This window comes from Cyclospora cayetanensis, unplaced genomic scaffold (assembly GCF_002999335.1).
Source record: "Cyclospora cayetanensis isolate NF1_C8 unplaced genomic scaffold, CcayRef3 CcayRef3_contig_27, whole genome shotgun sequence".
Taxonomy (NCBI): domain Eukaryota; phylum Apicomplexa; class Conoidasida; order Eucoccidiorida; family Eimeriidae; genus Cyclospora; species Cyclospora cayetanensis.
In genome coordinates, this window is record NW_020312225.1 from 101,947 (window position 1) to 114,770 (window position 12,824).

At 52.1% G+C, this 12,824-nt stretch overlaps 2 protein-coding genes across 2 annotated transcripts; both read right to left on the minus strand.

The window, feature by feature from the left end:
- Positions 1-1,678: 1,678 nt before the first annotated feature.
- On the minus strand, positions 1,679-6,049 carry LOC34617286. Its single transcript, XM_026338517.1, is given in 10 exon segments — positions 1,679-2,188; positions 2,429-2,482; positions 2,714-2,820; positions 3,196-3,322; positions 3,758-3,880; positions 4,176-4,272; positions 4,480-4,606; positions 5,057-5,218; positions 5,484-5,559; positions 5,735-6,049. Coding segments are annotated over 10 exon segments (1,698 nt in total).
- Positions 6,050-10,410: 4,361 nt separating this feature from the next.
- On the minus strand, positions 10,411-11,965 carry LOC34617285. Its single transcript, XM_026338518.1, has 5 exons — positions 11,849-11,965; positions 11,696-11,728; positions 11,322-11,395; positions 11,049-11,196; positions 10,411-10,749 (listed from the first exon to the last, which is right to left on the minus strand). Exons 1-5 carry the CDS (start codon positions 11,963-11,965, stop codon positions 10,411-10,413), a joined length of 711 nt encoding a protein of 236 aa, XP_026194303.1.
- Between the last annotated feature and the right edge of the window lie 859 nt (positions 11,966-12,824).

Sequence of the window (12,824 nt, forward strand, 5' to 3'; positions counted from 1 at the left end):
TGAGGTGGCCTCCCTTTTGGTGGCAGAGGATGCGGCATGCCAGAGGACTCTTTGTTGGTCAAGCTGCTGCAGCAGGGGCCAGGTCCCCATCCGGCAACTGCAACATCAACAAGAGCACCCGAGGCATTCGAAGGACGGGAAGGAAAAGCAAAACGCCGGAGGCAGGCAATCCAGCTGCCGCAAAGGAATATTGAACAGGTGCGTATTTTGCCGATGTTCTGCATCCTATTACCCAGAAGAGGCCTTCTTAGCCTCCCCTGCTCCACCGCTGGATTCTCTGGCCAGCGCTACTGCAACAAATGCAGGGAGCACTCCTTTATTGTCACCACCAGCACCAGCACCTACAAATGCGGCATCCGTAGCGGGAACATGCAACACTACACCTCTCAGCGAAAGGATCACATCACAGTGTCTGGGAAACATGCAGCATGCAAGGGGAGCCAGGTCTCCGAGGGCCCCCCCCCTTGGATGTGCCCTCACGGAACAGCTTCTTTTACAGCGGGAAGGAAGAGCAGCAGCGGCATCAACGAGGGTAAATCTGGTGGAAAGAGCAAACACAAAGCAGCTCAGGGCAGCAGGGGCGTCAGAGGCTACGGAGGAGAGTGTCACGCATAGCGCAGCTGCAGCAGGAGGCGGTTGCATTTCATGGCACCAGTTGCTGCGGCAGCTCCTTGATGTTGAGTACTGGGTAGTAACGGCAGCGACAGTGCCCCAGTTGTCTGATGCACTGCTGTTGCTGGAGAGCCGAGGCCTCCCACTGACAGATTGCTCAACCCAGGGGTGCGTGGGGGCCCTTCCTGCGTTCAAAGACAGGTGCCCCCTCTGTCAGCACGCGGTACTCGGAGCACAGTGAGGCCCTTTTGGCTCTTCACCCCAGTCCACGGCCACGGCCACACCTGCAGCGTAGACAGGGAGAGAGTATTGTGCCTCTTTGCCGCTGCATGGTGCTGCTCTAGTTTTTCGGGAGACACCTTGCAGGGGCAACGGCGGCTTTCGCCACGGAGATGGTGTGAGATAGGTAGCGTGTCGCCCGACTTCTTAGGCTGGCAGTGCATGCTGCAGGCCTTGAAAGCGCTTGCATGGCAAGCACGTAGCAGTGCGTGCTGCAGGCCTTGAAAGCGCTTGCATGGCAAGCATGTCTGAGGAGTTAGAGGAACACCTATTGGCTATGCTTAACATACCCCAGCCGAACGCACTATACGCGCACACGCCCCCTGCCCCACCTTCTCATCTCATGTTCTCACGTGAGACCGAGCTTATACACAAAACTGCACCATGACAGCTTTCGCATGTTTTCCTCCCTATCAAAGACGCAGCTAAGAGCGCCCAAAGGGCCCTGGGTGGATGCCCCTCTTAGGGGCCCTACAGCCGTCCACGTTTAGGGCCCCCTCCCCCCCTAGTAGGAGCGGGAGCCGAGGTGGGAACCCCAGAATTTTTGACACTACTCTAGAAAAACGGCTTTTATCGGGAGGGAGACGCCGTTTCTTAGAGGCCACTGGACCCCTTGACAGACGCTTTTCTTGAAGGCCACTGGACCCCTTGGGGTAGAGGGTCTACTACATGGGGATAATGTGCGCCAAGAAGCGTGCCTCCCATGAGCCCGTATATGTGCGTGTTTGCGTATGTGTATGTAAGCCTGCCTATGTAGAAGCATGCTTGTGTTGGGGGTGTTAGATGTTTATCTGCTTCTGGATCGTTTGCGACTACTCTTGTGCTTCCTTCGCTCTCCGCTGCGGCTTCTGCTCCGCGTTCTACTCCTCCTTGAGTGTCTTTCCTTCCTGTCTGCATCTCCTGCTGCGGACTTGTCGCCCCATTCATTGGTGGAGAATGTATTTTTATTGCTGCCGTTGCCGCTGCTGGCAGTGGCTGCAGCGGCAACAGCCGCAGCCATGCGTGCCTCTCTGGCACCCTCCGTCTCCGATCGCATCCCTCCCCCTCCCTTCGACTGCCCGTGGACCCTGCGAATATCTGCATTGGTAAACGCATAACTCCTGTTTTCTTCTCTGTCGTCATGCAGCCAGTGTCCCTTCGGGTTCCTGTCGAGCGGCTCTCCCGTTAAAGGATCTACATTGCTCAACAGGGTATTTGAAGGAGTCTCGTCATGCCCATGCCCCGTGCGGAGGGATCCGTGGGTAGGATGGTCAAACGTCTTGTTTGTCGCTGCAACAAAGTTCATCTCTCCGTCCGCCTGCACACGCAGCAACGAACAAGCACCCCGCTGGCGGTCGATGTAGCGGTGTCAAAGAAAATTTTTCAAAGAAAATACCACCCAGTTAATGAGGCACAGCCAGGCTACCACTGAAGGCCATCATGGGTGGCACGAGAAGCGGCAGAAAAAGTGGGCGTGGAGGTTGCCCTTTCGAATTTCAAAGATTCTTCATTCCATGAAGCACACGGGCAAGGGAGGCCTCAAGCAGTAAGAACGGACCATCAGATCCTCCTGGGCTGCCCGTTCTTCCCTCGTTAGGTTCGCCGGGGTAACCTACACAACAGGGAGCAGAAAAAATCCTTCCTACCAAAAACAGTGCAGCACCAATGCGCTATGCCGTAGGGCACTGATAGGAGGCCACTGAGAAAAAGCGTACACTATGCAGCAGCCCTGGAAAAGCAGCTTAGGCTGCAGACGGAGCAGCAACATCAGGAAGATCGAACCCAACCACGCAGAGGAAAGAACCACAAAGCGTGAAGGGAGCGAGCTGCAGGATCGACGTACTGCTACATTTCTGCCATTGACCATTCGGCCAGCGCACTGAAGGGCCTTCTTGGCAGATTCTGCGTCTTCAAATTCCACGAACGCGATGCCACGCACCGTGTATGCTCCTAAGGAGACACCGAGGCAAAACACACCTGCGCGAGGCGGTAAATGGAGGCCAAGCCATCCGCAAAAAAGGGTATGTATTCACTTCACAAGCAGAGCACTCACTTCGCAGAAGAAGAACAAGGCTGCGGCCGCATAATGCAGCTCTATAGGCTCAAGAGGAATGTGGGGAGGCCAGCGAATACGCCGCACACAGACACGTTCAAAGGGGCTGACTACACAGAGATACAGCAAAGGAGAGGAGCCTGAGACGCGCGAGAGAAAAAGCATTGCACTAGAAGGTCACATGCTGCAGCAGTAGTACCCACAAAGGAGCAAAACCTCACGGACCGCTGACCCCTACTAGCGGCTAGGGCACATATACTATCCGAGCATACCTTCGTAATCTGAAGGAATGGATCTGTCAACTTGCGGAATGACGATGGACTTAATGTTTCCTACTTCCGCGAAGAGTTCGCACAGGTCGTAACGACTAGTGCTGTAGGCCAGGCCCCCCACAAACACCTGTAGAACGACACCGCGAAACGCGTATGAAAATGGGGCAGAGGGAAAGAGAAAGAGAGACCCATAGAAGGATTGAGACAGGTAGAGACAGATATGAAGCAAGAGAGACAGACAGAGAAAGAGAGACAGAGAAAGAGAGACAGAGCGAGAGAAAGATGGGAGGGATGTAACGACAGACGAACAGAGAGAGAAAGAGAGCAGGGATGAAACAACATACAGACAGAGCGAGAGAAAGATAGGAGGGATCAAACGGCAGACAGACAGAGAAAGAGAGAAAAAGAGAGAGAGACAGAGAGACAACCCACACAAAAGAAAGACTGCCCTGCTGCCGGAGGGTGAGAGCTAGCGGTGGCTGTGCTTTGGAAACACAGCAGATGTGTCCAACGACCCCCGCTATTATCGACTGGTCGTTTTAGGTTTATGTGGCTGACAAACTTTCGTTAGACTTTTTGATGAAATGCCAGTCGCTTCGTTAACCTGATCGTTCAGCATGCTGATCTCGCGGTTCAACTCCCGACCCCGCCTTTGCAGGTAGTCAACCACTGAAGTTGTGTCAATCTGAATGAAAAAATACACACACACAGAGAGAAGGCGGAAGAATATATATTGCTCACCACTCACAGATGCGCACCAAACCTTTCATCCATACCAAACTTCGCGCTACAAAAAAGGCCGGCAGTCCGCCAGAACTGGAAGATCGTAAAAAGAAGCCGCTGCACGCGTGAAGCAAACTTATGCAAAAAACGAAAAAAACAGGTGCTCAGCAGGAAGGACAAACAAAACCGCTGTCTCGCCTACAACCCCACCCCCACTTTCGAGAGATCCTTATTTGAACTCCGAAATCGCTGCTCACCTCAAGAAGATAGTGGCGACTAGACGCTCCTAAACTGAAACTGTCGTTGGTTTGCATCTGCACACCCACGTGATCGTGGTCCAAGGGCATCCCGTTCCTGCAACCGCAAACTTGAAACTCTTGATATTGTGCGTAGAATTCGTGCACTTTTGAATCCCTTGTATTCACGAATACGCTACTGAAGAAAGCGCAATATTAAAGAAAAGTTCTCCTAGCGCCCCTGCAGAGCTGCATATTTCCACCCCCCCTCTTTATCGCACGAATCGCAATTAAGGCCCATCTACAATTCTTGACGCCAACGCACTTAAAGGTCTTCGCTTTGCTCTTGAGATCTATGAGAAGAACGTGCCCCCCCTTCAAAACCACCAACGCCGCATGTCGACGAGAGACTGAAGGGTTCAGTGCCACAAGATCGTTGTCTGCCAGCTTTCCTGCACACATAAACGCTGGACTTCCCCAATCCCCCTTGAAACGCGTTTAGCACGCTTGAGACTCACTCCACCCGTGCAATGCACAGCAGACTGCTTCAAGTCCTTAAAGCCTCAGACCCCCAAATCATAAACCTTGAAGAACGTACCGATTCTGTAGAAAGACTTTCCTCTAAGGAGAATTTCAGTGGTGGTGGTTTCGCCTTCTCTCCTCTCGAGCAGCCGCAATACCGGCAGAGAGCGCTCCTCAGTCTCAATGTCGTGACAGATCACCAACCATGCTGAGTACAGCCACCCTCGATAAAAGAGAGTAGTAGAAAGCAATTTGTGGAAGGCTTCGCTGCATCTTGCAAGGCAGTCCTCCAGCGTATTCTCAAGCAAGAACGATCCCCTCCCTCGTGAACCCTCAGCCACAAAACACCGATTTCTGATACACATCAGGCCCTGGCCTACACTCAAGCTCTGTGTCCTCCATGATATTCTGCCTGATCTCCATCAAGATCCTGCCCAAGTGATTCTGCCCGCGGTTCAAGCCTGTCTGGCCGAAAAAGGCATCGCCAGTGTTCAGCCATACCAAATCGCGGCCGCCAGTCTGCCGCAGCTTCTCCCGCAAATCTGCGAAAGTAATTCACGAGCGCTCACAACAATAGCAAGGTCGAAGGCGTGCTGTCCGGAACCGCGGCAAGTAAGCTCCGCTGAATACGTTTTAGGGGTCGGCATACAGAGTTTCTCAGCGCGCGTGTGGCTGAAGACGCAGTCTAATGCAGCTGTGCAGCACTGCACGCATGAAGGCGCTGCGCACAGGGGCGGGAGGATCGTGCCGCTGCTCTAAGGCTTATTACACTTTGAGGTGTGTGTGCGAGTGTATGTGTGTAGGCACCTGCATTCCTTCTAAACTTGTCCCTCTGAATCAACTCCATCCATTTAAGCCTATAGCGCGGCCAGTCGGGGTCCTCCTGCAGTTTGAGCATGCACAGCCAAAGTCGCCAAAATATATTGCATGCGAACGGCACCCACTGCTCCGGCTTTCAACGAATTGTTCCAGGCCTGCCACTTTGTCTCCTCCGTGCACGCATTGCCTGCTCATCTGCCATGCATGCGTGCGTCCACATTCCAGGAGCTCGGCCGCACCTCTTTTGTTTTCGCGACTTGTTTAAGCTCCTTCATGTCCTCAATGGGGGCGAGTTCCTCCACTGATTTTGGGTGTTTGGCAGCCAAGAGAGCATGGCGAGCGGAGGGGAAAAAGCGACCTTGAAAAAAGATCAGGGCAGGATAGTCTAGGGAGAGAAATTTGAACTCCCCAGTGAATGAGTCAATTCGAGTGTACAGACACCGGGCCGCCGCAGCAAGATTCGCGGGAGACAGCAGCTGCGCTGGAGAGCTCAAAGATCCTGCATCAGAAGGAGTGCCCCCTTGGGGGACTCCTGCTGGGAATGGGGTCGCCATCTCCAGCCGTGTGTATACCGGGGTCTTGGGATGTTGGTGTCGGGATGCAAGCTGCAAGGGGGAATGGCTCGAAGCAGTGGCTTTCAGCCTCAAGCGGAGTTCAGAAATATGGAAAGGAAGCAAAAGGTGTCAAAAGGCCATCAGCCTTGAGGTTTCATCGAAAAACCCAGCAGCAGGTGTTCGAGGCATAGGGTTAGGGGCCTCCAGACTGAGCCGCAAAGTCCCATTTGCTGCCCCAAAGACACGCAGAGCAACAAATCTGAGGATCTATAGATTACCAATTAGCGATTAGAAAAGCAGCAGCCCTTTTGCGCTCCGCTTTGCATGCATGCAAATTTGCTCTCCCATGAGGGATTTAGGATTACAGGGGCTGGGGCTTGCTTCTACGCAGGGCCCCGGTACCCCCAGTCGAGACAACAGCCCACAAGCCGCATACCATTGACTGACCTTTGAAAACACTGCGAAGCGGCTGCGTTTAGAGTTGGTGGCTTGCGTTTTAGGGTTGTACTACCGAACAACTCACTCACCCTGTAGATCCAACCAAGGGAGAAGCCTAACGCCAGCATCACTGCTTATGCATATGAGAGGGCACTAAAGGACAACCCAAATAATTCCTAGTTCTAAATGGCTGCTGGACTCAATGTTTAGCGTCATTTCCTTCTGCGCTTTCCCAAAACGTGGTAGATTAGGCGGGCGGATACGTGCGGCCAGTGGCAAGTAGAGGAACATCGATCCACAGCTCGCTGCCGCCTCATGGGATGTCCTGAGTGTCTGAGACAATGTTCCTGTGGAAACTTATGGCTTATGGCTTGCTTCTTAGGGCCCAGGGTTCCTTAACTCAGCCTTGTCATCGCGGTGGATCCATACCTACCTAAGCTGCCTGTGAGTCTGAACTACGCTGTTCAACAAATGTGCCGGCGGTGCGTTTTAAAAACGTTGGCAATGATCGGAATGCCCGGAGTTTGCAAATACAGTGGTCTCACGCCGACGACGGCAAACTGATAGGGTATTTGAGGCTCAGCTGCACCTCATCACATTCTAATTTAGAAACGACTAATGTACTAAATTAATTTGGCGTACTTTTTGCAGAGCACTGTTAGAACCGCACAGGAAGACCCAAGTTTGCCTGAGCGTGGAGTAGATGCTAGTGCAACTAGCTGAAATCGCTGCGAGTGCGTCGAGAATCGTGCTATGTCCAACTTAGCTGGCCGTCTCCCATTTCACGTGGAGCTTTGAGGGAGACGGGCAAGGAAAGCCAACAGTTCTTTTGGGCAATGTCCCAAAATCTACCTTTAAAATGACTCTAGAGCAAAGCGTCTTCTCACGGAGGCCTCAGATGGAGCGGTACATTCGATAAAGCAGCATAGCTCAGTGCAGCCAGGCTGTCAGAGATGTAGATTACTTTTTAGTTCCCCGCTGAAGGGCAAAGAGCGGTCATTGAAGCATACTTGTTGGACGAAGAGGCATATCAGTGGTAAATTTATTCATGAAGAGGACTTGCATGTCTCGAAAAGATTACTACAGCTCAAGCCATCATGCAAGCTCTGATTTATCAATTCATGCCCAGACCAGCTTAAGTGCCAGCTTTGTGGGAGAAGCTGAGGCGGAGTTGTCTTCCAAATAATTAATTATTCGAGAAACAGGAAACTTGGGTCGCGCAAGCCATAAAGTGGACAAACAGTTGCTCTACCAGTCGTATCTCCGACGTACTCAAAGTGTCGCTTCGGGAGATTGCAGTATGAACAGCGACTTAGCAGTCCACCAGCCGTCCGGCGGGACCTCCCTAGATACTTAATCAACTGAGGCTTTTGTAGAAACTGACCCCAATTCTTCAGTGTCCGGCCAAATCTGGAAATCCAAATTAAGACATTGGAGTCAGTGGACGTTGGGGCGGGGTCAACCCCTACTAGCCTAGCATCCGAGGTGAACGAAAGAAGGATGCCAAACGTCTCCTCATGCCGTGCTCCCGACAACGTACCCCCTTCTAGTATGAGAACTTGAGGCACACAATCCATAACTCCAAGTGCAAGTAAAGGGCACACAAGCCAAGCAAGGGGAGCAGGCCCACCGAAACCGGTTCTTGGCGAGCACAGATGGAGCATTAAGAAAACAGAGAACCCCACACGCAGGCTGCGGCATAGCAAATAGGTACATAGAGCACAAAGCTGCACCTTGAAACCTGCCATGGGTCAATTCTTGGCCGATACAAGTATACATTGATAGTCAAGATCGTAAGTGTTATTTGACACTGGATGTGAAGTAGATCTGTTATCCGTGGAGATGGTGCAGAAATGCGTTTTGCAGCTCCCCTCGTTAGCCCATTCCCACAAACTCAGCCTTGCTGACGGGAGGCAGACAGCCAAGCTTTGCAAGGCGACGGCAGTTTGAATGCCACTCCGAATCGTAGTAGGGCCTTATCAGCGTGGTTTGTGGAGACCGGCATTGGTGGACTCGTGTGCAATGACAGAATCCTAGGAAAGCCACCATAGACTCAAATAAAGGCGCACATGCGGGCAACGCCACGCGGTGTAGAGTTTGTGTGGAGCTGTGATAATCCGTAGGCCGCAGTGTGTGTCGAAGCTGGATACGTATGGTTCTGATCGATCGGCAGGCTCTATTATTTTGCACACAAAGGTGACCTTAAGACGCACTTTGCAACCAAGCCGGCAAGCCCATTTGCATTATTTCGCGGATCGGTGCATTGTCTTATTTCCTCGATTTGCATGGTAGTTGGGAGTGCAACACAGCTGTCAATATTTGCTTCCGACAGAAGTTTGGATATTCTCCGGATTATTTTCGGGCTTTGCCGCGCAGGCAAACGACCGACGTGAGGCGAAGGAATTGCAGGGAGGCGTAAAAGCGCTATATTCTAGAGAGTTTCGAAGGGGAATCGGATGAGGAAGCTAATCTCAGTGACTAGCGGAGGAACAGTCACAGCGTTCGTTGCCTGCGCGAGAAATGGCGGATTTCGTTGGTTTACAGCGCGAAAGGCTATGAGCGACCTTCCTGACTTTTCGTAGTATTTGTCTTCCCCAAGCTCACGCTCAAGGCGCCGCTTTCTTTTGGCGCATCAAGGTTTCGAACTCGCGTATGCTGCATGCATCGGCTGTATTTGCTAGCAGATATTGCTCTGTGAGGCGCGATTCTAGTGCAAAACTAGTGCTTAGTTTGATTATCCTCACACGTTTCATTTGTCTTCTGCTTTCTGAGAGCAGGAGGCTGGCACATTTCCGCGTCCCAAGGACAGCGAGCCATCGTGTTTTTATGGTCCTTGTTTGCCGTTAGCTAGGGTGCGTGCATTTCTTCCCCTTGATTTTGCGTTGCCAGTTAATGCACACACATGCGCTCTTCTTATTTGCACTGTTTTCTTGTTCAAGCCTGCCTGGAACGTTGCTAAAGGCAGGGCACTTGTATCCTGCATGCAGTTGGTCTCGACAACAGGCGCGAAACACGAGGGCGTCGGTCACGAAATTGAAGGAATTATGTAGCGGCTAAGCTACACTAAAACACTTCCTACTACACTAGCATATTTATTTTCGAACCAGTATTGCATTGCCTAAGGGTTTTGTCTGTTCGTGAATCTTAATCCTCACAGAGTACTAGCAGTTCGGTCCAAAAACAAGGTTGTTTGTGTATGGAGGGCCAAAACTCCCCAGGCACTTTTTGGTACATTCGCTAGGGTTGAATAGAAAATTTGTAAAGACTTCATTATTACTTAATTCGGCTGTTCGTATGTCTCTTATGGTACAGGAGAGAATAAGTTTGCTCAATACCATAAAAAACGTGTACCTGTGCGCTATTAGTTGCTGCACAGCTAGCCATGAGTACTCGGAATGCTTGGGGGGAGCAACAACGCCCTATTAGCTGTCTCCCTGTCCCTCCTCCCCCATACACGGACCTCAGGGGTGAAGAGAGCAGGGAGTGGGGAGAGAGACTTTATACGTGGACAGCAGCTAGTCATCGATAAGTTTCTCATCGAGTTTGTGCTGAGAATTCTACATGATTATCCCCAGTAAAGCACTACAGTAGCGGCTCCTCTCTGTGTGAGAACAAAGCAAGCAGGCGGGAATGAGGAAAAGCTGTAAGCCTGGACCTACTCGCTTGCCACCTCCTCACTAGACTTGCTGGCCAAAGCACGTCCAAAAGCACCTGCACAGTCTTGCTCGTGTACGAAGAGAGTTGAAACATCTAAGCAACGGGTGCTAGAAGAGACACACGCTCGTCGAAATGATGATAATCGAACAAGACTTGTGGGAAGCTCAGCTCGGCTTTCACTGCCGCTTCCCTCTCTGTCGCTTCTCCTTTCGTTGATCTGATTCTTGCCCATGCAATGCTGTCGTGCTGTAATCTGGCGCTGACACCTATCTCATATTGATGGCTTGCGCACCGCCCTCTCCCTGTCCCATCTGCAAGAACTTTTGGGGCGTGATGGGCTGACCAATCGGAATTAGTGTGCTGGTAACAGGCACAATAGCAATCGCCTTGATGTTCTTCAAGTCATACAGCGCATTGTACTCCCCGATGGGCTGGGCTACGTATTCTGTTCCTGCGGAGGAAGCATCCCCGGGGGAGGCCAGTTGTAGCACCTGCACATCCGGGGCGCCACATGCGCCAAAGTTGTCTAGAAGCATAAGCTTCGAGGGGAGTTCATTTGCAATGCAAACGAACTTGATCCAGCCCTCGTAGTACTTGCCGTCCTCCTGGATCGCACACACAAACCCATAGTCAGAAACCTTGCAGATGGTGGATGAAGAGGCCGTTCCTGAAGGCCAAGGCTGGATAAAGACTTGCGCGGAGGAAGCTCTCAATCTCACTTCCTACTCCCCTCCGGCTGCCCTACTCTGAGGCGGCAGATGAACGCCTATACGATGCAGTATACGGATCGCCAGCGATCCGTATACTGCATCGGCAACCCCCATGCAAACCGTGAACTCTAGCTAGGTCCCAAGCCTACAAAGCCGCCCTTCCCCTCTACAGCGATAATGCACTTGTGCCTGACCACTGCTTTATTGAAAAGCGTTTGCCTTCCGCCATTGACCTTAAACTTGTGTCTAGGGACAGCAACTGAGGGCTTGAGCCAAGCCAGGGCGCTGGGCTCGGGGGATGTCGACCACTGTGCGTAGATGCTGTCCATCTCGCTGCTGTACCTGCAGAGAAATCAAACGGGCATGTGCACACTATGCAATGATTATATTGGAAAACGGGATTAAAAATTGGAATTCCAGTAGGCAACGGTTTCCACCGCGACAGGGGTTTACGAGTTCAGCTTTACATGAGGTATATGCCTTCATCAAGAGGACACTGCATCGGAGCTGAAGTCCGCCGTGCGCGTTCAACTGCGGGGGCCTGCCCAAAAGTTCGCACACGCATCGTACACCATCATCCCTCAGTGTACAGTTCATGCGTTTGTGAATGCACCCCTGTGGACCATGTATATATAGATATATATAGATATAAACACACACATAGAGTTTGCTTTTTCTTTGCGCCAGACTCGATGAAACAAATAAATGGTGGATATCTGGCTATAGCGGTACTGGGTCTAAGCGTTTGCGGTTGGTAAGCATTCAAATATTTGTATTTCAAGGCCTCTTTCTTCGGCCTTCACGCTAGATTTGCCAGTGATGTGAGCTGCGTGAGTTGTACAGTCATTGGCTTTTTCGCAGGGGCCTCTTGCTTCTTGACGGGGTGGATCACAACCTTCTGGCCGGTGCCGACCGTCACCTCTTCCGCATCCGCTGAGCCGTCGCGCTGCCCCATGCCAGAGGATTTGCTGCCTGCTGAACTCGAGACAGCAGCGGTGGAAGCTGCTCCTCCCAGCTTGGCATCCCCCGGAGACTCATCGCCCCCGTCATGCCGCTCCTCCGTGTGTACCTCCGCCGGAGCGGCGGATTCAGCGCAGCAACAGGCAAACATTTTCTGTGCAAAGGTTGGGGTCTAGGCAAAAGCCACGTGGGGTTGCGGTTTTAGATGATGGCCCTAAGGACAGTAGCAGTTGCCCTGTAGGCTGGAGAGGCGAGAAAAAGAGGAAGGGGGACCAGTTCGCTACTACGCAGCCTTGGGGCGCTGTACATACACGCCCCCTGAATTTTCTGGATTCCCCAAACGAATGGTGGCCTGCAAGAGAAATAAAGCTCGCAACAATGGTAATTCTTGAACAAAACCATCAAAAAGGCAAGGCAAAGCATACCGACAAGGCGGAGGACCTAGCTACAACCGCTGGACCGGCATGCTTTTGTGGGAGCAGCCAGCGAGAGATTCATGCCGTGTGCGCCTCGCCTAAAATAGAGCGGCGAGTGAGGGTTTTGGCTTGTTTTTCGGGGTTCTATTTCTTGTAGAAGGGTTATTGAACTCGTTTTGAGCCTGTACTGCTAACCTAGCCGTGGTAAGCAACCCACCACCGTCGTGCCTACAGGCAACGGGACCACTGCTGCGTCGATTCGTGGTGTTTGCCTCACGGTTTAGAATATCTGCTTGCAACTTAATCATTCGTGCTTTTATTTGCGGATAAGATAGCTCCCCATTCGGTAGTGATAGTAAACTCCGGGACCGTGCCGCGCGCTGTGTAGCAATCAGCAGACCCCACAGAGTCGATGGAGGACAGCCCCTAGGTTTTTTGCGACGCGCAGTGCAGCGCGAAGGGGTCCTCACAAATGTTTTCGGTGGAAAATGGCTTTAGGGAGCGTCCACTGTGTGCCAACGCGTGTGCTGAGGGGCCCTTGGAACCCCCTTGCGCTTCGTATTGGGAGCGGCGCACTCCACATAGGAGGGGGTT